At 46.7% G+C, this 24145-nt stretch overlaps 1 protein-coding gene across 1 annotated transcript; it reads right to left on the bottom strand.

The window, feature by feature from the left end:
* Positions 1 to 561: 561 nt before the first annotated feature.
* Positions 562 to 22469, bottom strand: DNASE1L3 (deoxyribonuclease 1L3). Its single transcript, XM_077776703.1, has 8 exons — positions 22243 to 22469; positions 14840 to 14928; positions 11741 to 11830; positions 11028 to 11140; positions 8137 to 8249; positions 5599 to 5756; positions 2074 to 2170; positions 562 to 1806 (listed from the first exon to the last, which is right to left on the bottom strand). Exons 1-8 carry the CDS (start codon positions 22381 to 22383, stop codon positions 1693 to 1695), a joined length of 915 nt encoding a protein of 304 aa, XP_077632829.1. The 5' UTR covers positions 22384 to 22469; the 3' UTR covers positions 562 to 1692.
* Positions 22470 to 24145: the final 1676 nt, after the last annotated feature.

Raw genomic sequence — 24145 nt, 5'->3', positions numbered from 1 at the left:
ACAGCGAGAGCTGGCAGATGCCCGTGGCTCCAGCAAGTTGCTCCAGTGCAGAGACAGAGGGATGGCCTGTCACCAAGGAGCCCACAGGGTGGCAAAGACCAGCCAGAGCAGTGGACAGGCTCACTTAGTGCCTGTGTGGCCCACCTTCCCCTGCCTCCCCCACCGACCACAGGGCTCCTGTCCCAGCCATGCCGCTGGCCCCTGGGACCAAAGGATCAGCCTCTCCTCCAGAATAGCCTCATATGAGAACTGCTTGCTTGACCGTTTTGGACCTCGGAAACTGGAAGTTTTCCCAGGACAGTGAGCCCTGCTCACAAGAGGTGACAGAAGCTTTACAACCTTACCACCTCCCCTCCCCCCCAGTTTCAATGGAAGCTCTGAAGTTAATTGGATATTTGGGGCAAAATGGTTTTCCCATATAAGCAGGACCCTTTTGATTTAATTCCTTCGGTCAGATGAAACCACATTTCAAAACTCAGCCTTATGGTCTCTTTTTCTAATATCAAAAGTCACATGGTCTCCGATATATTAAGGAAAATCAGCAAGAAGCAGAACCATGCACAATACACTCTATATTTCCAGGTTACATGTGGTGCTTATTTATGCACAGATTCTCTTGGGAGGGAGCATAAACTGGTAAGAGGGGGTTGCTTCTGAGGCAGGAAACGAGTGGGTGGGCAGGGCAGCATTTCTTGCCTCCACTTATTCTTCAGTACTGCTGGCATATTTAGCCACGTTCAGGTACCACTTGAACAAAAGCAATGCGCAGGAAAGCAAAGTAAAACAAGCAACAATGGTCACCATGGATACAGGTAACATGGTGCGGGCAGGACTCCTCCGTAACTCTTCGGTTGCAGGATGATAACAAAATCCTGAGCCTCTGCCAGCCAGCTGGCCTACTGGAAGCCCAGGAGGAGGGAGGCTTGGGGCCGCGCAGCGGAGGGGCGGTCATGCTGCGCACACAGCGCAAGGTGGGATGAAGGTGAGGCCGACATGTTACGCCAGAAAATACAGACCCTCGTGGGCATCCGAAAACTCTGGAGCTCTCTCCAGATGGTGGGTTGAGCCCCCCCAGGATATGGAAGCGGGAGTGGGACATGCTAGTGGGCTGTGGTCAGAATCGAATTTCAAAGGATGGCACTGGCGGTTACCGGGCTGGCTCAGTCGGAGGATAATTTGGAGGCAGGGAGGCCAGGTGGGATGGCCTTCATTCTTCATCCCTGTGAGATGTGATCACCATCCTGACCTTGGACAGGAGGAGACAGGTTCCTCAAACAGATAATTGCCCAAATCATAGGGTGTGGTTGGGGCCGTGGCCTTTCTGGTCATTTCCCGTGGCGTAGGGTCCCTTTGTGAAGATTGAAAACTGACATGCTCCTCCCCCTGCAGCCTCTTTCAGGACAGGGCTGAGCAGAGGCACTGACGCTGATTGGGGTCCTGGCTCGGGATGTGAAGCCTATCCTTTTGAACTACAAAGCCCCCCAGTTTCCTTTTAGGGAAGTCGGGGAGGGACGAGCACAAGAAGGTAAGAGAAGACTGCCCTCCCAATTTGACTCAAGTAAGATTAAATTCAAGGTGAAAAATGAAAGCAGTTGGACCAGTCTTGTTTCCTGAGTGCAAGCAGCAGTTCATACCCATTAGAGCTGTTTTCTTTAGAGGCAAGAAATGGTTAATATAGTGGCACTGCTGTATCTAGGAGGGACGGGTCTTTTTCTTCCTTGGAGAGAGAGATTTTTTGCTGTTGGTGAAGGCCCTTGAAAACTGTAGTTTAAATTCAACTGGAAAGTGGTCGCTGACATCCAAGGCCTGTAAAGAGAAAAAGGAGATGCATTTGGGGATGAGTCGACTCTCACTTTAGTGCTGAACAAATCCAAGCTCAGCGTGGGAAGACAAAGGGGCTAAAGTCACCCCACAGAACACACAGTGGTGACATCATCCCTGCACCAGCTCAGTCAGAAACTGAGGCAGGTCCTCAAGTCACAGAATCATGGACTTTGAGACTCCAGCCTCAAAGGGTGACACCAACCCATCTTCCCAGGACAGTGGCAGAGAAAGACATGACGGCAACCGTACCTCCTCTTCCGTCAACCCATAAGCTTTCTGGAAGTCAAAGGTGCTGTTTGATTTGCGAACAACAGAGTTGACAATGTCTTGTCCTCGAAGCACAATCCTGGAGACGGGGAGGGAGGACAGGCACATTAATCCACCTTGTTGATTTCCGAGACAAACCATATTTCCTGCTTGACATCTGGAATGAACTGAGCACCCTGGCCCTTTCTTCTGATGTTCAAAGTCCAGACCTTTAGGACAGTGCCTAAGACTGGGATATGGGATCAGCCTCTGCCAGGGCCCTGTGGCACCAAAACAGAGTGTCCCTGTGTGCAGGTAGCCCTGAGGGTGGAGGAGAAGATCTTATGTGATACGCGGGCACCGCACCGTGTACCAATGGCTTGCTTACTGGGAATATTTTTTCCTTCGTGGTTATTTTTCACTCTTCTTCATTCAGTTATAGAGAAAGGTACTGGCTTATCTTTAATAAGCCCCAAAGTTCCCATTTGGACCAAGACAGAAAAGGCTGGAATCAGCAAGCATTCTGCAAGCAAGAGAATTAAGGTAGAATTTAACATCGTTTGGTTTTCACGGGGCTTATTTTTAGCCATTTTCAACTTACGACAAAGGATGTTGTTTTTTACCTTAGCATGAAATTTCCTTTAAGTATTGATTTATTTCATAAGAAAGGAATGGATTTAAAGACAAATACAGACAAAAGCCACAGTACAGTTGCTTTGCAGCGATAGCAAACACTAGGAATATGGTAGCTTAAGCGAGTTTGGGAAGCGTGGACTCCAACGTATCCCAGGTGGAGTGGTGTAGTTGAGGTCTGTGTGACCCCAACCGACTGACTGAACAAGGACAAGGTGAGTCAAACTGCCAATTCATGCCTCTGCACCAAACTTTCCCTGATTCCAACCAGCAAGCTGATTTGGTTTCCTGTGTTTGCTACCAATACCACCAGGGTTACCTTTGAACTCAATCCACAAGTAAAGTCTTCAGCTTTGGTTGGAGATTTCTTAAAGCCGTCCTTCAGACCCACAGGGTAGAGAGCAACCTTGTGAAGACCCCCCCATTTCTGACTTCTGCATACGTGTGTGGACAGGTCAGCTGGTCATTGAGGTCTCCCTCAATGTGTCCACGCACTGGCCAGCTCTTGACACCTTTTGTGTCCAGCAGAGCACAGATCATGGGAAGTGTTCGATAAATACTGGGACACAGAACAAAGACTGGAACAGGGGTGCCTGGGTGGCTCAGTCGGTTAAGCATCTGACTTCGGCTCAGGTCATGATCTCATGGTTCGTGGGTTCGAGCCCTGCATCAGGCTCTATGCTGACAGCCAGCTCAGAGCCTGGAGCCTGTTTCAGATTCTGTGTCTCCCTTTCTCTCTGACCCTCCCCTGCTCACGCTCTCTCTCTCTCTCTCTCTCTTTCTCTCTCTCTCTCAGAAATAAATAAAACATCAAAAAAATTTTAAAAAAGAACAAAGACAGGAATTGAGACCATTTCACTTTACTCCTCTTGTTAGAAATTTATATGCCGTTTAAAAAACCCTAAAATATATATTCTGGTGCAGAAAACATAGAAAATTCAGAGCAGCAAAATGAGAAATTTTAAAAAATCACATGTGATCCTGCCATGCTTTGGCAGATACGTGTGTAAAGCTGAGGTTCTTTGGGTAAACACCTTTTTTAAACCTTTTGCCCCACCCAATCTTTTGTGGTGATCTGTCCCTGTGATTCACTGTGCTTCTGTTTCATTATTTTCAATCACCTCCCTCTTGTTGGCCAGGGGACGCAGAAGGGACTTGACTTGCCCACGGTCAGCACACAACTGGCACATGTGACTAGGCAGGTGGGGGAACGGGCTGGTGGGTGAGTGGCCGACTCGAGCCAGCCTTGCAGGCAAGCCGTCCAAGTGAGAGAGCGGAGGCAGGCACCCGTGAGCTCAGCCTCCTGTGACCCTCCTTGATTCCGCTTTCCCCAGCGCTAGGGCTGTTTCCACTCTTGAGCGCTGGGGCAGTGACTTCCGCAAAGGACACACCAGCCTAAAAGCTCCAAGAGGAACAATGGAGGTCATGGGATGGAAATGAAAGCCAGACCTCAAAACTAGAGAAGTGAGAACAGCTGTCTTCTGGCAGAAGCCGGGTGATGCTCCCTCGGAGGCCAGCTGAGCTCTGGGAACTGCGGCCACCGCAGGGTCCCTGCCTGCGGCCTCTGCTGTGGATGGGAAGACTGTGAACACGCACATGATTCAAGGGCTTCCCCCACCTCCCAGTTTAAGAAACAAAAGTGAAAGCTGATTGAATTCCCCAGGGAGACTTCACAAATACGAGAGAGAATGTTATCATTTACCTTTTTTTTTTTTAATGCAATCTCTACACCCCATGTGGGGCTTGAACTTGCACCCTGGGATCAAGAGCTCTACTTGCTCTACTCACTGAGCCAACTGGGTGCCCCAAGAATGCTATTATTTAAAGGTACGTGTTTGCATTTGGGAATATGTAGCAAAAGTATTTTATTTCTTTTTTAACATTTTATTTATTTTTGAGAGACAGAGCACAAGCAGAGGAGGGGCAGAGAAAGACAGAGATAGAATCAGAAGCAGGCTCCAGACTCTGAGGTGTTAGCACAGAGCCCAGTGTGCGGCTTGAACCCATCTACCGTGAGATCGTGACCTGACCCCATGAACCTGTGAGATCATGACCTGAGCCGAAGTCAGAGGCTTAACTGACTGAGCTGCCCAGGTGCCCTTGTAACAAAAGTTTTAAAAGAGTAAATACCCTGGATGCCTGGGTGGCTCAGTTGGTTAAGCCTCCGACTTCGACTCAGGTCATGATCTCACAGTTTATGAGTTTGAGCCCTGGTCCAGGTGAGCACGAGCTCTGCTCTAGGTGAGCCCTGCTTCTCTCTCTCCCTCTCCCTCTCTCCTTTGTGCCCTCTCTCTCTCTCTCTCAAAAAAAGTAAATAACCCTTTCACCTTTCACTAACTGGTCTCATTTTTAGTTTTATCCTGGGGAATTCATAAATAAATGCACAAAGTGCATGTGTACAATGTCCACTTCAGCAATGCTTCTACTAGGAAACTCTTGGTAATAACCTAAGCTCAGTGCTAGGGGATTTGAGTGACTACATTGTGGTATGTCTTTGCGATGAAATAATTAACAGCCAGTCAACGTTGGGAATGCTTCCCATATGCCAGGCATCATGTGAGAAGACATATACTACTTCATCTAATCTTCGTGGCTCCGTGAATGAGGCATGACTACAATCTCCATTTTACAGGCGAGGAAGCAAAGACACCGACATACACACAGACATATAAAGTGGTAGGGGCAGGATTTGAACCCAGACCTGTCTGACACCAAAGCCTGCACTGGCCACAGTTAAGCTACAATGCTCAGGGCTCCCAGACACGGCCATGCAGGTTGCACACTGCACAAGTACCCAGTGGCCAGGCCTGAAGTCTAATTGATAAGCCAGGTTCTTCCTCTGCCCAGAACAGGTGCCTTTCCTGAGGCCGCTGCAGCCAGGCAGGTGCGTCCTACCTGTCATATGCACAGCTGGTGCTCTTCTTGACTGTGGTGTCCTCTTGGTCCCCTATTAGCCAAACAAACCCGAGGTCCGTCCTCAAGCGGATGTTCTTCCAGGCCTTCTTGGGGACATAGCTACAGCCAGCGTTGAAGTCACCCATGAAAATGAAATTCTGAAAGACATTGTTTGGAGCCATCACCTTGTATGTTTTATTGCCGATGCTTTTGCTCAGACCTTCTAGCAATGGCCCCCCTCCCATGCTCAGTAAACAATGGGTTCTGTTATGGGCAAAATTGTGCTCTCCCCCCACTCCCACAAATTCATATACTGAAGTCCTAACTAACACAGTACCTTAAAATGTGGCTGTATTTGGAGAGAGGGCCTTGAAAGAGGTGACTAAGGTAAAATAAGGTTATATGGGTGGCCCCAATCCAATACGGCAGGTGTCCTCATAAGAGATTGAGACACAAAGAGACACAGAAGGAAGACCAAGGGCAAAAGCTTCAGGAGAAACCAGCCTCTTGGCACCTTGACCTTGGACATACAAGCTTCTAGAGCTGTGTATACACTTCTGTTGTTTAAGTCACCCAGTCTTTGGCAGCACTGGCGAAGTAGATCAGGGTCTTTCTTTCTTTCTTTCTTTCTTTCTTTCTTCCTTCCTTTCTTTCTTTCTTTCTTTCTTTTTGGTTTTTAAAGTTTAAAACTGAGTCACAGTTTTGATGAGTATTTGACAGGCGAGAATGTACAAGGGAAGGTGTTCTCGCTAGGAAGGAGGTTGTCTGCTCTGGCCGTTCCCTCCCGTTCTTAGTCACTGCGTCCCTGTAATCCAGCATGCGGACTCGGGTGGGGGTAAAAGAATCCAGCTCATTCATTCCCTCAGATCTTTCTGGCCCAAACTACTGTAGAGGATAAGCATTATCTATGAATCAACGCCTTTGTTTCCAAGCAGGAAAAATGAATTCGGGTGGTTTATCTGACAGCTTTGGCCCCATGCTTTCTCTTCTATTGTTTGGACACTGGGAGCTCGAACTCGTTCCTGTGGAAATTCTGTCTACTGAGGAAGTAGGAAGAGCCTGACAGGAAGGAGGTGACAGTGAGTTGTCCACCTTTGCCCTGCGGCCATCAGCAGAACCTCCTGTCTTAGAAGTGTTTTTCCCTTCAGGGCGCTTGGAACAGAATTTTAATATTCCTCAATCCAGAGGAAGTGTCAGATTTCCTTGTTGGTGCTGTTGTTTGGGGCAGTTGCTGACTTTAGAGTTTTCTTCAAAAACATTTTATTTTGACCCCAGAGATCATGGATTTTTCCCTGAGATTGATGGGCGCGCTCGAGGACGGAATGTCATCCTTAATCCGAGTGACCACCAGCTCCTATTGTTATAGACACAATTTACTGAGCATGCAGTCAAGGCCAAGCGTGAAGTGTTTCATAGAGTTTAAATCAAATCTCACAATAAACACTAGAAGGTGGAAGGGAAACAGGATAGAGGGATAAAGCGACCAGCTCTAGGCCAATCAACGTATTGGCTCAAGTGGCAAAGTCAAGAATTAAATCCTGATCTGTCTCGCTTGAAGGACCCTCCCCACAAGACGGCCCTCTTGTTCACTCCTGTGCCGTGAGGCCTCCCTAGTGCCTGACCTGTAACGGATGCCCCATAAATTCTTGTTGTGTGAGTGAATGGATTCAAAGTTTTAGGAAAGAACGAGTCTCTCTCTTGCCTCGCTGTTTACAAATAAGCAACGAATTACATGCCTGGTGCTCTCTGTGTCCTAGCTCTGTGTCACTTTCCTTGACTCATTTTGCACTTTGAAGAGTGGAACTGAGGAGGAGGAAGGGGGCGGTCACTGGAGTCACATCCCAAAGGGAGGAAAGAGGAATGAACACTTCCAGTTTGCCAAGAGCTTTCAGAGACCCTCACAGTCACAGCGGGGGACATCCCTGTTTTCCAGATGGGGAAACAATCGAGGCCGCGAAGGATGGTGGATGTATTCCCTTTCTGTGAGATTGGGGAACCACTCTCCTCCTTCACCTCAGTCTGTGAGGTTGGGCTGAAGCTCACACTGATTTAACGAATCAGAGCTTCTTAGCCACCTGATCACCGTGGTTGGTTCAGGGATGCATGAGTGACCCAATCAGGGCCAACGGGACCCAATCCTGGGACAGTTGTTGCATTGTGACACAGAAAATTCACCAGTGAAGCTGCTGGTGGTCATCTTGCCCTCCCATGGGTAGAGCCCACCCAGAGGAAAGGAAGGCAAAGAGACAGAAAGACACAGGGAAGCCAAGCCCTGATTACCTTGTCTGAGCCCTGGATCCAGCTCTGCCTGAACTACTCCTGGACACTTTAGTCACATAAACCAATAAATTGCTCTTCCTTTTCAAGAACCAATTTGAGAGTCTGTCACTTGCAGTGAAAGGCTCTAACATGGTGGGGGTCTGCACAGTTCCTTCCCTCCCCCTTCCCCAAAGCCCTCCTGGGTTGTCACTCATCTCTCTCTAGAATCACATTCTGCCTCTGCTAGATGGGAATTCAACAGACACAGAGGGTCATCACCTCTGCCTTCCAACGGCGTTTCACATCCACATAGACATCAGCCAGCTCATCAATTTCTTTAACGGATGTCTCAGGGGTGGTGTGCAGGGGGACAATCACGAAGTCCTTGACAGCTGAGGAATAGGAAAGAGGCAGAGGTCACATACTTCCCTGAACACTGCTGAAGGGAAACAGACTGTCCCCCTAGAAGGCTCAGCCTGCATGGTCTGGGTCCCCTCATTTCTAGAGCGTCCAGCTGGTGGCTGAGATGTGACTGTTCTTGGGACCATTAGGCCAGCATTTTCATGTTGTTTTTTTTAAATTTATTTCTGAGAGAGAGAGAGAGACAGTGTGAGCAGAGGAGGGTCAGAGAGAGAGGGAGACACAGAATCTGTAACAGGCTCCAGGCTCTGAGCTGGCTGTCAGCACAGAGCCCGACGCGGGGCTCGAACCCACAAACCGTGAGATCATGACCTGAGCCAAAGTTGGATGCTCAACCAACTGAGCCACCCAGGCGCCCCTAGGCCAGCGTTTTCAGTACACAAAAGCCTCTTTTCGCCCACTCACCTGCAGGGCTAAGAGAAAGCTGGTAGACGGTACTGCTTGCTGGCATTGTGGGTGTTTTTATTTTCTCATTTTTTGAAAAATTATAGTCTCTACTTTAAAAAAAATAATAAGCCAACCCTGTTTCGCTTTCGTCCTAAAGAAAAAAGCTTTTTCTAATTAAAAAAAATGGAGGCTCATCAGTTTATGCCTCTTTTGTAATCTGGAAAAAGAAGCCCTAAACATTATTTAAAAAATAAAGCCGCTTTTCGTGAAATATCTGAAAACCTCCCCCGACCAGGAGGGACAGAGAGAGCCTCGGAACGAGCCTCGCCCACCTGCCGATGGAGCTGGTGTGCTCTGAACACCTCTTCCCCGGGCTCTCCTCGTTCTGTGCCGGGGCCCCCATGCCTGCTCAGGAACTGGGGGCTGTTGGGGATCATTGCTCAGGGCACACAGTGGGGAGTCAAGACTCAGAGCCGGCAGCCTGTCTCCAGGACCCTGCCCTTACCCACTAGCCTTATTTCCCACTCTTCTCAGGCCTCCACTCTACCCCCATCCTCTCTTTGGCTCCCTGGAACACACCAACCCCTCCCTCCCATCCAAGTACTAACCAGGCCCGACCCTGCTTAGCTTCCGAGATCAGACGAGATCGGGCGCGTTCAGGGTGGTATGGCCGTAGAACACACCAACCCCTTCCTGCCTCTGAGCTTGGGTGTGCTTACTGGGACCTCTCCTCAGAAGGGCCCTTCCCCCAGTCTTCTGTAACTGGCTTCTTCAGGTCACAGCCCAATGTCACCTACAGTGGGTCCCTCACCCCACTATAGAATGCACACTGCTTTTATCTCCTTCATGTTCTGAAATTACTTGCTCTGCTCCTTGGTTTGGCCCACTGGAACCTGAGTTCTGTCTTGCTCACCCTGTTGGCTCCAGCATCTAGCATGGCACCTGGCACAGGGGAGGTGCTCAAAAATGTTTGTTGATTGAATACATAAATGAATGAGTAAATGAACAAAGGGGAAAATAGATAGATGAATGGTTATCTCTATCTTTAATCTCAAATAGAGGGGACATAATGATGTTTCCTTGTACAAGATAGACAATTCCAAATGGGGTGGGGTAGGGTGCCTGGTTGGCTCAGTCAGTTAAGCAACCAACTCTTGGTCTCAGCTCAGGCCATAATCTTATGGTTTGTGAGCTCAAGCCCTGCATTGGGCTCTGCGCTGACAGCACAGAGCAGAGCCTGCTTAGGATTCTGTTTCTAGGTCTCTCTGCCTCCACCTTCCATGCCCTCCAGTTACTCTCTCTGTCTCAAAATAAATAAACTTAAAAAAAATTCTAAACAGGGCATGGCTGAAGTACTATCCTAGGGGAGGAGGGAGGGAGAAGGGTGAAAATGTGGAAGCCCAGGACAGACAGGTTTGTTTAGCAATGTTTAGCTGTGTGTAGCTGAAGACTCTCTTTGAGAAGAAATAATCACTTGGGGGCAGGGGGTGGGGTGCTCTCCAAACACTGCCCTGCCCAGCCAAGTGTGAATTGCATGCATGACAAAGGGGACTATTACACATGCTCTCTGACTTGCATTTCTGCCCTAAATAGCTCCCACCTCTTTTTCTTCTTTACTGGAAATTTCATCCACCTTTCTTCCATGTTTGTTTTCATGAAGTACTAATTAACCAGGGCAGGAATAGTTAACTTCATAGTTTGGGATGTTTATATTTGTGTAGCATAAGTATGGAGGTACATACTCGCAGCTCTGCATATATTTATTTGGTCATCATCTGTCTTGCCTACTATAACATAACTTCACTAGGGCAGAGGCTCTGTCCATCTCGGCCAGCACCTGGAACAGACCCTGGCATGTAGTAGGTACTTTAAAAAATGTTGGATTCTATAAGGCTCCAACCTGCAAATCAAATTAATTCTTGACTTTCCATTTAGAGATGTACTGTGGTTAAGAGTATGGACCCCCAAGATAGTGGTTTGAGTTACAGCCCTGCTCATTCATGTCAAGAGCTGCTGGGTGACCTTGGACAAGTGACTCCACCTGTTTGAACCTTGGCTTCTTCAAATGTAAAGTGGAGATAACCCTAGGTCTTACCCTGTGGGGTGTTGGCAAGGATTACGGGAACCTGGCACTAATCAGCGATCAATACTTGCTAGTGGCTTACACAGGTATAGTTGTTAGAGTTCAGGGTGCAATTGTTTGGATTTCTCTATGCCCATTAGACATTCTTAATGGCCATCTCAAGTCTAATGTCTCCCTAACAGCGCTACGTAAACCTTGGGACCCCAGCTCACATCTGGGGCTATAATCCATTCACGGGATCACAGGGAGATTATGTATAAGTGGGGCTTGTGAGTCTCACCGGTGTGGGGTGACTGGAACCAGACCACGAAAGGTTCCCTGGAAAATACATCTGTGTCTCCAGCCTGATAGTCATGGTAGAGGTAGCGTTTCTTCACAGACACTAGCTTTTCCCTAGGGGGAGAAAAAAAAAGGAAGCTCTTCCAGCTGAGTCGGTTGTCTTCTTCATTCAAGAAGCAGAGACATGGGCACCCGTGGTTTCAATAGCCCCCCAGGCAGGCTCTTGCCCTACAAGGGATCTTTCACCCGAGAACAAGGCTCCATCCACTCTTGTCCATAGCCAGGGCCCTTTGAAAGCTGGAGATCTGAGCAACACCATATATCTGGAGCACCCAAAGTTAATGTTCAGACTTAGAACAAATTACTGTAGGAAGAAGACGAGACTATGAAGTTTCAGAGTCAGCCATGCTGGGCAACTCAGGTTTCCATCCCTGGGCCAGGACTTGATGAGGGAGGATAAAGAACTCCTGACCCTTGTGACCAGGCAGCCACTGAGTCAGCCGACAAATTAAGGGTTTGGAAGCTGCTTGTGCTCTTTAGTTTGAAGACGCAATACTTTGCTTCAGATTCAATTTGACAGAAATTATTTTGATCAATATTGAGAACTGGTTAGAGATCAAAATTTGGTTTTGAAGAAAAGATAAGCCTTTTGATTCAATTCCCAGTCATCATTTATAAGTGAACCACATTCCAGGAAGCATAGACTATACTTACCTGTACAGAAAGGCATACTGCTCTTTATACGTGTTTCTTCCAAGGCGAGAGCTAATCACATAGTTGTACATTATGCCTCTTCTTAAATTTCTAGAAAACATAGAGATTTTATATTATGCATCTTAAAAAATAAATACTCCCCCACTGAACATTCCCCTCTCTTCACTCTGTATCCGTATCACCAATGGCGTCATGGAGGAGGGCTACTCTTCCTCATTACCTTGGGGTCTAATAAAAAAGGGCCACCAGTGACTGGGAATATGACATCTCCCAGGATCTTGACAGCCATTATCTCTTACCCCTAGATGGTGGGTACTATTGTTACTCACTTTTTATAGTTTGCAGGTGCAGAGCTGGGATTTGAACTCAGATCCTATATACGCCAAATCCACATGCTTTGCCCTGCACCTGTGGGACATTATTGAGACCATAGAAGCTTCAGGCCAGAACCTGCTCCGTATCCCACTCTGACTCATGGCTGGGGATGACCTCATACTTCCTGGTGGTGTAAACCTTATCAGGTCACCCTGTCCACACATGACTGTGGAACATTTATCATATGCAGAATTCCTAGTAACATTTTCATTGGACATTCACTCCTGCTCTGAAACCTCCCAAGCACTTTCTCATAAGTCCTAGAACTATGATTTCAAATCAGCTATTGTTTATGTTCTGGGGGCTGGAGATACAGTTGTGAAGTCCCATTAACTCTACCCCTCATTTACTCCGGGGAAACTTGACACTCCTTGTAATTGCCAAACCTGCTGATAACTCCACCCTGGCGGAGCCTGACCCGGTTTAACCCATTTGCCCACAAAAAGATCTAGGGCATGTCTGAGCTACAGCATATTCTCAGGTTCAGTAGCAGAAGGGGTATTTAGGGCCCAACTTAGGCCCTACAGAAATTCCTAGGACATTAAATACATGTTCTTTTTTATTTTTTTAATTTTATCTATTTTGAGACAGACAGACACACACACACACACACAGAGAGAGAGAGAGAGAGGATCCTAAGCAGACCCCTCCGTGTCAGTGCAGAGCCCACTTGGGGCTTGATCCCATGAAACATGAGATCATGACCTAAGCCGAAACCAAGAGTCAGATGTTTCACCAACTGAACATCCAGGTGCCCCTATATACATATTCTAAGGCAGATCTGTCCTGAGGAGTGTGGGCATTGGATTCCACTGGACTTCCAGTTTGGCAAAGCCGGCCTTGTTCTGAATCTAGTCTGCCAGATTTGGGGCTGGCGAACTGCTTGCCATGACTCAGCTGTGACGTGACGAAGGCCCCTCCTGGCTTCCGAGGGATAAGGGGACGAACTAGCTTGCCTTTGCCTGGAATCAGTGACACAGTCTAGGGGGCTGGGACAACTGAGACCAGTTGGGGTGGAAAGACTCAATCTGGGCTGGCTGTGGGGAGGGCCCTAGGGCCCCTGCCCCCCTAAACTTCTGAAAACTGACCAGAGTCCCTCTAAGGAAGGCTCAGGAGGTTCAGAATGGGGCACCGGCTTTGGAGTCAGAAATGGCCCACGTTCAAAGGTCAGCTCCACGATTTCCTGGTTGGGTGAACTTAGGCAGGTCCCTTCTCTCTGTGCCTCAGTTTCCTCAGGTGTAAGGGAAACAGTAATAGTACCTACCCCACAAAGTTGTTGTGGGAGTGAGTAAAATAGCACACGTAAATCAACTAACTGGATGCCTGGCATGTAGTTAGGGTATCGATGGCAGCTTTTACATGTGACCCTCGGGACCATCATTTGCTATCAAGACTTGCTTCCTTTTACTAGTAATAGACACCACCAGCACTTACTGGTCACTGCTACAGACCAGGCACAGCCCAACCACTTATATGCAGGAATTAATCACCACCACATTCCAGGAAGATGGGTCCCATTTTATAGACAGGGAAAATGAGGTACAAAGAGGGGGAATAACTTGCCCAAAGTCATAGCAGTCAAAATACAAACAAAGTGGTCTGAGTTGAGTGTTAGTCGCCCAACCCTTGAGCTAAACTCTCTTTTCCATCATCAAAGATCAGATCTGGAAAGAAAAGAGCTGCTGAGCCCAACTCCATATTTCCAGATGAGAATCTGAGGCCCAGAGAAAGGTGGAATCAGCCCAAGAGGCCCTCTGTGTGAAGGAGAGTCCAAGACTGTTCCTCCCGGGCCTGATGAGGCAGGGTTGACCATTCATTTATTTAAAAAAACGATGTGAGTTTTGTTAATTATAAAGTATAGGGGCGCCTGGGTGGCTCAGTCGGTTAAGCATCTGACTTCGGCTCAGGTCATGATCTCACGGTTCGTGGGTTCGAGCCCCGAGTCAGGCTCTGTGCTGACAGCTCAGAGCCTGATGCCTGCTTTCGATTCTGTGTCTCCTTCTCTCTCTGCCCCTCCCCCATTCGCACTCTGTCTCTCTAAAATAAATAAATGTAAAAAAAAATTTTTTTTAAAGAAATATATAAAATAAAACGTAAATGTTCTGCATTTCTTCGCTGACCGCCTCCACAATGGCCCTCCAATCACACACACTCCCCTGGCCCAGAAGTAACCACTATTAACGATTTGGGGAAGATCCTTCCAGTCTTTCCTCTAGGCTCAGGCAAACTCAAACACACGTTTATTCATGTATAGTCTAATGTGATAACCAAAATGAGCTACTCTACCTACAGTTCTCAACCTGCTTCTTTCAGTATACTACAGCCATCTTCCCATGCTGGAATATTTAGCTCTATCGTATTCTGTAGTGACCATGATTTTTAATGGCAACATAGTATTCCAGCCTGCGGGCATACATACTTCATATTTACATTCGATCTTTTTTTTATAACAGTAGTTCTCAGCTCAGCCTCTGTCTCTTTCGTTTCTCTCTCTGTCCCTGCTCCTCATCTGTTTCCTCTATTTTGCTTTATCATATTAAAACTAGCCGGTTGACAGTTTTCAAGACTTCAGCTAAAGGACTCAGAAGTGTAGGCAGTGTTGGCCATGTGACTTGGTAGTCAGGGTGAGTGCCGGCTTTCACCCTTGGCTCAGTTCCTGTGGCTTTTCAGGTGTCCTTGCACTTGACCTTGAGCCTGCAGAGGGTCCAGGGGCCCCGCCTTTACCCATTTAGTTTCTCCATCAGCATGGGACAGATAATGTTGTTGCTGTCCTTGATCTCCATCAGGAGTATGATATCACAGCGTTTGATGACCTGCAGAGACAGAATCCCCAGATGTCCACAAATAATAAAATCTTTTATTGGGCACTTACTATGTTTTAAGCATATGACTGGTGCTTTGTTAAAGTAATGAATGTCATCACTGAAATAAGTGAAGAACTTCCTCAGGTAGGTAGTATTGTTATGTCTATCGTATTTTATTAAAAATTTTATTTGTAAGTAATCTCTACACCCAACATGAGGATCAAACTCACTATTGACTGAGCCACCCAGGCTCCCCTCCCCTTTATTGTAGATGTTTATTTCTTTTTGGTTAATGTCCATTTTAAAGATGAGGAGCCTGGGCTCCAGGAAAGCCAAGTAAACTATCCAAAGTCACTCAGCTAGAAAATGGCCAAGGTAGAATGCAAATCCAGGTAATCTGAATCCAGAGCCTACGATCACATGTCCTGTATCCTGGCTTTGCCTGAATAATCAGCATAATAATAACAACAAATATTCTTAAACTCTTAGTGAATAAGAGGTGCCAGGATGAATATGGGTATCCCAGTTCACCTGGCAACAAAATTATCATAATAAAAATTACAAGGGCTAACATTTGTTGTGAGCCTACTGTGAACCTCACCAACACTGTGAGAGAACTATGATTATTAGCTCACTAAACATAGGAGGAAACCCGGCTCAGAGTGTTTGAGTGAAAAGTTTGAAGTCACACAGCCAGTATATATGGGAGGGTCAGGATTTGAATTTGGGTTCACATGACTACAAAGCCCACCATGCTGTTAAAACACCAGGGAGAGCTGGGTCCTGCCACCGAGCCAGAGCCTGCTGATTTAGTCACTTGTCTCTGTCAGACCTTCTGGAAGGCACTTTAAAGTATGTATCAAAAGTCTTGGAGTATGTACTTACCCTTTGGCCTAGTTTTCCCACTTTGAGGAAGGTCTTCTATTATAAAGAAATATCTACTACTTCTCTTCCCCTAGTTTCCTCATCTACAGACTGGAATGACAGTTATTCCCTCATAGCGTTGCTAGGATTAAATGGGTACTTAGAACAGTGCTAGCCATTGGGAGGCACACACGAAATTATTATTGCTATTATTATTACTTGTTCAGATCAAAGAGGAAGATGCATTGCAATAGCACAACCAAAAACTGGAAACAACCTAACTATCCCCAAATAGAAAAGCATTAAATGACAGATGTCACAAACATGGCCTACGACATTATGTAGCATTAAAAGTCATGTTTTAAAAGATTAACAATATGTGAAATACTTCTAATATAAAAGCAGAATACAAAACTAATGATATATAGGGCAGTCTCCATGCTGCAAAACAGATACAGCTTTAAAATTTTTTTTTAACATTTATTAATTTTTGAGAGACAGAGAGTGAATGGGGGAGGGGCAGAGAGAGAGAGGGAGACACAGAGTCTGAAGCAGCTCCAGGCTCTGAGCTGTCAGCACAGAGCCTGACATGGGGCTCGAACCCATAAACCGTGAGATCATGACCTGAGCCAAAGTTGGATGCTTAACTGACTGAGCCACCCAGGCACCGTGAGATGCAGTTTTATGTATTTATTTTTATGTAGAAAAATCCCCATAAAAGGCCCTAAATGCCAATAGCTCTTATCTTCAAGGGACAGGGGAACAGCTGATATTTTGTCTTTTTTATATGCTTCTATATGTTCAAAATAGTCCATAATAGCTATTTTAACTTAATAAAATTCAGTTAGAAATTAAAATGTTTTAGTTTAAAAAATTATACCTTTCTAATTTTATTTTTTATTTTTTTAACTTTTTTTAATTTAAAAAAAGTTTAATTTTTTTAAAAATTTATTTCTGAGAGAGAGAGACAGCATGAGCAGGGGAGAGTCAGAGAGAGAGGGAGACACAGAATCCAAAACAGGCTCCAGGCTCTGAGCTAGCTGTTAGCACAGAGCCCAACACAGGGCTCAAACCCATGAACCGTAAGATCATAACCTGAGCCCAAGTCAGCTGCCCAACCGACTGAGCCACCCAGGCACCCTATACCTTTCTAATTTTAAAAAATTAAAGTATTTTTTTTAAATAGAAATTGCTTGATGATGAAGTAATTACGCAAGAGGAGATGATGGCCAGTATTTATTAAGATATGATAAATGAGGACGCCTGGGTGACCCAGTCAGTTAAGCTGAAATCCGACTCTTGATTTCAGCTCAGGTCATGATCTCACAGTTCGTGGGATTGAGCCTTGCTTCAGGCTACACATTGAGCTGCTCCACACTTAGCATGGAACCAGCTTGGGATTCTCTCTCTCTGCCCCCCCCCCCCCTCCATCTCTCTGCCACACATTTGTATCTGTCTCTCTCTCTCTCTCAATCTCTCCCTCTCTCTCTCAAAAAAAAAAGGATGTGACAGATGAAATTCTAATATTTAACACAAGTTAAATAAATTGTGGCTTGCATAAAGTGCCTCACATGGCATCTGGCTTTATAAGTGTTAACTCTTGTCATCGACTCATTAAATTTTTATCATAACCCTTTGATGCAAGTCCCCTTGTCACCGTTGTATAGTTGAGGACTCTGCCTCAGTGCAGTTAAGTCATCTGAACACTGTGTGAATATGAATAATGGGATCATCTACTGCAGAGCCCCGCCTGACCACTGTGCTCAGCAGCCGAGGAAGTCACCATGTCCCCCTGAGGGCTTCTCCTCAGAGACCAAGGAGCACAAGTGAATGTAACCCATGCACACAGGGTAAAAGTGCACCAGAGTTCAGACTCCCTTTCCTGAACAGAAGGGTTGAGCTTTTATTTTTTCATTTTGTTTTCTTTCGGAGACAGAGACAGAGGGAGGGCACAAGTGTGTGCTCCATTGGGGGTGAGGGACAGAGAAACAGAGACAGAGAGAATGTCCCAAGCAGGCTCCATGTCCAGCCTGGAGCCCGATCCCTCAACCCTGGGATCATGACCTGAGCTGAAACCAAGAGTTGGAGGCTCAAACAACTGAGCCACCCAGGTGCCCAGAAGGGTTGAGCTTTTAGATTCCCTGTTTACAACCCTTTTGCCTCAATAACCAACATTCTGGAGCCCCACATCTCCAGCATTTACCCTAGCACATTTCCCCTTCTCTTGGGCAGTTTCCTCTGCAGCCCTGGGAACATGGCCTATAGACGGGACTCGACCCTGCCGTGAACAGTGGCTCAAGATCTTATGACCAGAATTTTCCCGGGGATGCAACTCATAACTCTAACCAGCTGGCCCTCATCTATACACCCACCCTGAACCCATCTATTCATTCGTTTGTTTATCCATCCACTAAAATTTTATTAGGGCCCAGCTGTGTGCCAGGCAATATGCTAGGCCTTGCTCTGCTCACAACATTATGCCCAGCTCCTGGTACAGTATCTGGCATGAGTGAAACACAGAGGGGAGGGAGGGGCAGAGGGAAGGAGGGGAGGGGGGGTCATGTTGGGACCAGTTGGCCAAGTTTATAAAGCACAAATACCTTCCTGTATTTAAATCTTCTTCATGGCATTGTAAGAAAAATGAGAATGAATTTCCTAGCCAGCCCTTTAAAAAATAATTTTGGGGGCACCTGGGAGACTCAGTCAGTTAAGTGTCCAGCTCTTGATCTCGGCTCAGGTCATGATCCTGAGGTTCGCGAGATCAAGCCCGCATCGGGCTTTACTGACAGCACAGAGCCTGCTTGGGATTCTCTCCCTCTCTTTGCTCCTCTCTCTCAAAATAAATAAACTTAAAAAAATAATTTTGTTATAATTTTCTAATTATAAAAATAATGTTGCTTATTGTAGAAAATTTGGAAAATGTAGAAAAGACTACAAAAAAAAATCACCTGATGACCAGTAAACCCACCACTCAGATACTTCTCACATGATTTCTATGCTTATACATATTTACAAAATGACATCAGAATAACTAGCCCGTTAGTTGAAAATATAGGCATCGAATCAAATGGGCTTGGATTCATATCTTTGCTCTAACGCTCACCAGCTGTGTGAGCTTGAGCGAGTCACTTAAATTCCCTGAGCCTCCAGATTCCTTATCTGTAAACTGGGACAATACTCTCCTTATGGGGTTGCCATAGAGATTAAAGAACATGATGGAAATAATACATTCAGTCCAGTCTCCGGCACAGAAAAGATGCTCAGCAAACAGGGGCAATATTTATTACACGGTTTGAGTCTTTTTTTTTTTTTAACCTCATGTGACGTTGTGAGCATTTTCCTCACAGTTTTCAAATCTACCACTGATACGTGTTTTCTCTGCCCCAGTTTCAGGCCAGAAAAATAGATCCCCCCTGACTCCATCTCCTCAGAATGAGGCTCCAAAGATGAGGGCTCCAAGAAGGCCCTTCCACGCCTGAAACTCAAGATTTTCCTGATGCTGTTCACAGAAGGGAGGGAGTAGGGACCGAGCATGGCCAGTAGTGAGGGGCCCCCAGCGAACGGTGTGGTGAGCGGGCTTGGGGAGAAGGGAAGGGACACTTTGGAGAACTCGTATGAACACTCTGGGGCCAGAGAGGGTCAGTTAGGCCTGGGTCTTAGCCCTGTTCTTTCGCTCACTTGCTCCATGTCCTCTGGGGCAATGTACTTCTCTCTGAATTCCAGTTGTCTGATCTGCAAAATGCAACCAGCGGGGTTGTGAGGCCGAACTTGATACTGCATGTTAAGGACCCCGCATACAGTAAGCAATCCCGGAATCAATTATCATGTGCTGTGGGAGACCATGCCTCGCACGTCCACCATCTTATCCCCAGTGCGTGCCTCATAGCATCTGGAACGTGGCCTACCTTCAGTCAGTGTTTGTTGGCTGAACAGACTTTGCTCTTTTTTTTTTTTTTTTTTTTCAGACTTTGCTCTTGAAGGACACAAACTGAAGAAGCAGACAGCAGCAGCCTTGCCCAGGCAGGGTTTGGCATCTGGAAAACTGCCCCTGGTGCCAGCCAGCAAACCCAAGGTGGAGAAGGCAGGCCTCCCTCACTCTCTAACCTCCCTGATGAAGGTCATAATGACAACAGCGTGATGAAGCTGGGCTCATCCCTGAAGTGATATATCCAGTATGGAAGAGTGGAAAAGGCACCTCCACTAATATGGTTGGGTCACATGGACTCGATCCTCACTTTTCCCCTTAACAGCTATGGAATGTGGGTAAGTCACTTCTCCTTTCTTAGTCTCTGTCTTCTCAATTACAAAGTCCGGGCAATGCCACCTATGTCATAATAAGAATATAAAATTCCTGGGGCCGCCTGGGTGGCTCAGTCAGTTAAGCATCTGACTTCAGCTCAAGTCATGATCTCATGGTTCATGGGTTCAAGCCCCATGTTGGGCTCTGTGCTGACAGCTCAGAGCCTGGAGCCTGCTTCCGATTCTGTGTCTCCCTCTGTCTCTGCCCCTCCCCTGCTTGTGCTCTCTCTCTCTCCCTCTCAAAAATAAATGCATAAACATTAAAAAAAAAAAAGATTATAAAATTCCTGGCCTATAGTAGGTGCTTAGACATTAGCCCCTGTGAATATTACTGTCCCGAATGCCTGGGTTTGGGTTTTATTGTATGTGCTCTCAATGGCTCTGGAAGTATTTGGGGATGGCCTCTGATTACAGGATGGTCTTGCAGCAATGGGGAAGGCGAGGGGTCCTTCACAAAGACTTCTCACATGCTTGGGTTGATGTGATGGGCTGTCCATCAGTCAGCCCTCTAGGACACAGCCGCTCAGAGGAGGTGCTGAGTATAAGCCCCCAATAACGGAATCACCACGGAATAAAAGATAGCCTCTTAAAACCCTGATGGCATTGCCAGGAAAGAATAGGTTAGGAAGGAAACAGGAACACAGTCGGAACCCAGGTTCCCTGGGCTCTTGTGTGAAGAAGCAGGGAAAATAGTTCCCTTGTATGTCAGAGCTCCCTGCTGAGCCAGGGAGTCTCAGCTCCCACGGCCTGGCATGGCCATTCTGGCTAAACAACAATTTCTGTAAGATCTTGGGTGCTGTCCAAAGGGCAGGGCCAACCAGGGAGAGGACCATCTAAGTGAGAACAGAGCATGCCAGTCCTTGCTCTAATCCACTTTGTGTATTAATACCGACCATGGCAGCTCCGCGTGCCATCACCTGCCCACTCACAAGCTCTAGCTTGAGTTTTCTCCACCAACTGCTGCTTCAGGTTGTGTAAGGCCCACTTTCAGAAAGGCCCAGGGGCTCAGGGAGGCGAAGGGAATTCCCAAGCTTGCTCACACAGCTGCCAAGTGGGATCTGAACCCTGAGCTCCTGGTGTCCCCACCATACCATGGTGCCCCCAGGGGTTTCTGAGGTGATAAGACCCAGAGTCCTGGGAAAGGTTTCAGCTCCCAGCATCATCAAAAATAAATTAACCTGTAGGTTAAAGAGAGTCAACTGGAGAACTCTNTCACAAACCGTGAGATCATGACCTGAGCCAAAGTCAGATAGATGCTTAGCTAGCTGAGCCACCCAGGTGCCTCTGTGCAAGGGAAGTCTTACCTAAGTGGAGAGAAAGATAAGACTTGGTAGTGGGGAAAAGTTGATGGCGTGGGCAGTGGAGAAGAGAGGTGTGAAGGAAGGAAGGAAGGAAGGAAGGAAGGAAGGAAGGAAGGAAGGAAGGAAGGAAGGAAGGAAAGAAAGAAAGAAAGAAAGAAAGAAAGAAAGAAAGAGAGAGAGAGAGAAAGAAAGAAAGAAAGAAGGAAAGAAAGAAAGGAAGGAAGGAAGGAAGAAAGGAAGAAAGGAAGAAAGGAAGAAGGAAAGAAGGAAAGAAGGAAAGAAAGAAAAAGAAGAGAAAAACAAAATGGAATGGAAGAAAAAGAAAAAAGAAAAGAGAAGAGAAAAGAGCTAGCAAATAATCTGTGCTGCATTGATGGATTAAAAGACCAGGCTGGGCTGGCCTCCCGGCTCCCCTCCACCCACCCACCCACCACCTATATGAGGTAACTTCACCTTTTGTTGTTCATCTCTTCATGGGGATAAAAATCCTCCTTTTTAAGGGTGATGAAACAAAATCATGTATTTGCAATGCCTGACGAGGGCATTCAGTAACTGTGAGCCAGACGCTATTTTAGGAGCCTCACAATTACCAACTCAAGTATTCCCCAAAATCATCCTACAGGAGGGATGTAGGATGTCATTACCCTCACGCTCAGATGATGACATGAAGCCCAGAGAGGTGATATGGTTATTGGAATTACTGCTGTCATTATTGTGACAAAATGCCAAGGCAGCTGCCACCTTCACCCCAGCAACTAACTTGAGTGGAGTAGCTCTTGAGTCTCTTAAAGTCTGAAAGCATCAGATCAGAGAAGGCACAGGGGCGTGCAGCGTTCTGTCCAACAGGAGAGGGTCTTACCTTCACGATGACATCCATGGCATTCTTGTTTGCCTTCTTGGCCTCCCCGAAGGACCTCACGTTAAAGGAGCAGATCTTCAGGGCCAGGGCACTGCTGATGGAAAGGAGGAGAAGCAGGAGGAAGGTCCGCGGCTGAGGCATCCTGGTGCTCTTCCGGCCGCAGCGAGAGGACAGCGGTGTCTGGCGTGCAGGCACTAGGCCACCTCTTGAGGCTCAGCTGACTTATAAAGCCTGCAGATAACAGGAATTACTGGATTCCTTGTTGCTACTTTCACTTCCCTGAGGAACTGAAGACCATGGGTTGCATTCCCCAAGGAAATGAAGAAAAGGGACTAATCTTTGAGGAACCCCTGTCTCTGTCACTCTGGCAAGGAAATCAGCCTGCGTAATTTAGGCACCATCCTCTGCAAAGTCACTCATATCCCAACCGGGAGCCAGCTGTGACATCTGGTCATCAGTCCTGTGGTGGCATGCCGTGTGCCTTTTCCTGAGAACTGGTAAGCAGTCTTATCAATTATTGACAAGCCGTCTTATCAAGTCTCAGTAATTGGATTGGAAGCCATCTGCCCCAGAGGGCAGCTGGGGTGCAGGAGCCTTCTGTGAGGGGACAGTGAGGCAGGGGCCAGAGGAAAATGCTGCCAGGCTTTCTGTCCACACTGGGATTTGGCAGCCAGCTGTCCCTGGACACACCCAGGCTCCAACTCTCTAATCACCCTGATGGGCGTTGTTAAGGTCAAGTCTAGTTTGAGTTACATAATGTTTTAAGACAGTTTTACTGTATACAGTTTAATTCACCAAATACCAGCCGTGCGTTCCCAAGAAGAGCAATGTCTAGTCTGCTAGAACGGGTCAGGAAAATGTGCTTGGACTTTAAGGATGAAGAGCCAGTTAAAGCCTCTAGAAAGATCCATGATTCAGCCAGATATTACTTTAATGTTTGCAAGAGCTGTATGACCCAAGGAAGGAAGGCTTTGTAAGAACTGTAGGATTTCAACCCGAGTAAAATGAGTTTTAGAGATGTGGGCACAGAGACAGGAAGATCTGAAATGCAAAGTGCAATGAAGTTGTAAGCCCCGGTGAGATTTGCAGACTTTGCAAAGGAAAGTTGTTCTGTGAAGAAGGTGGGTAATGGGAATAATTGGAAGCCAGCATTGGAATCCCCGGACAAACCCCCTTTCGAAGTGATGGGCGGGCGGCTGTAGCCACAGGGAAAGGCGCATGTATATCACTAACATACATCCAGCCAGCATCCTGGCCAAAATCTCTGACCAAGCACGCCCAGGCATGCTGAGGAGATAACCCCAAATAGCACACGCAAGGAAATAATGGTTTCCTGAGCCCCTGGTGAGATGAAGCTCCCTGGCATCTATGACAAGCCTCTTTGAATCTCTGGCGGAAAGGGTGGTGATTGCCTTCCCTGGCAAATAAGGCATGTTCCAACCGGAAGAAGATTTAGAATTAAGTGTGGGACATGCTTTTTGTGCCTTTTAAGAAGGAATATATACATGCATACATTTTACGAGCTTGTAACATGTGAGAGATTTTGGCCTGTTTAACTAATCTTTTAACTCCATCATAAAATGTGCAATTAGGGGGATGGATTTGGATTTAAGTTGAAACCTTACTAAGGGTTTCATACTAACTGTATGCACGGTTCTGAAACCTTTATGAGAATTGTGGGTTAACAGTATTTCCAGAAGTTTAATTAATTAAAATTACTTAGTATTTAAGGCCACCTGGCTGGCTTAGTCGGTGGAGCGCGGAGCCCTTGATCTCAGGATTGTGGGTTCGAGCCCCACCTTGGGTGTAAAGACTAATTAAAAATAAAAAATCTTTAAAAAAAAGTATTAGTATTTTAAAAGATGGCTTTTTCATTAGTTCAGACAACTGAAGAAGTTTTCAA

The sequence above is a fragment of the Crocuta crocuta genome, unplaced genomic scaffold (assembly GCF_008692635.1).
Source record: "Crocuta crocuta isolate KB4526 unplaced genomic scaffold, BGI_CrCroc_1.0 scaffold87, whole genome shotgun sequence".
NCBI classification, from domain to species: domain Eukaryota; kingdom Metazoa; phylum Chordata; class Mammalia; order Carnivora; family Hyaenidae; genus Crocuta; species Crocuta crocuta.
This window is presented reverse-complemented; position numbering and strand designations above follow the sequence as displayed.

What these genes read in the sequence shown, in the direction of transcription:
- DNASE1L3 (XM_077776703.1), bottom strand. Translation starts at nt 22,383, where the DNA reads ATGCCTCAGCCGCGGACCTTCCTCCTGCTTCTCCTCCTTTCCATCAGC. An exon ending in ACCAGCTGTGCATATGACAG is followed by an intron (nt 2,171 to 5,598) that starts GTAGGACGCACC and finishes CCCCGTCTCCAG; the next exon opens with GATTGTGCTTCGAGGACAAG. An exon ending in ATGGGTTGACGGAAGAGGAG is followed by an intron (nt 1,807 to 2,073) that starts GTACGGTTGCCG and finishes TTCTCTTTACAG; the next exon opens with GCCTTGGATGTCAGCGACCA.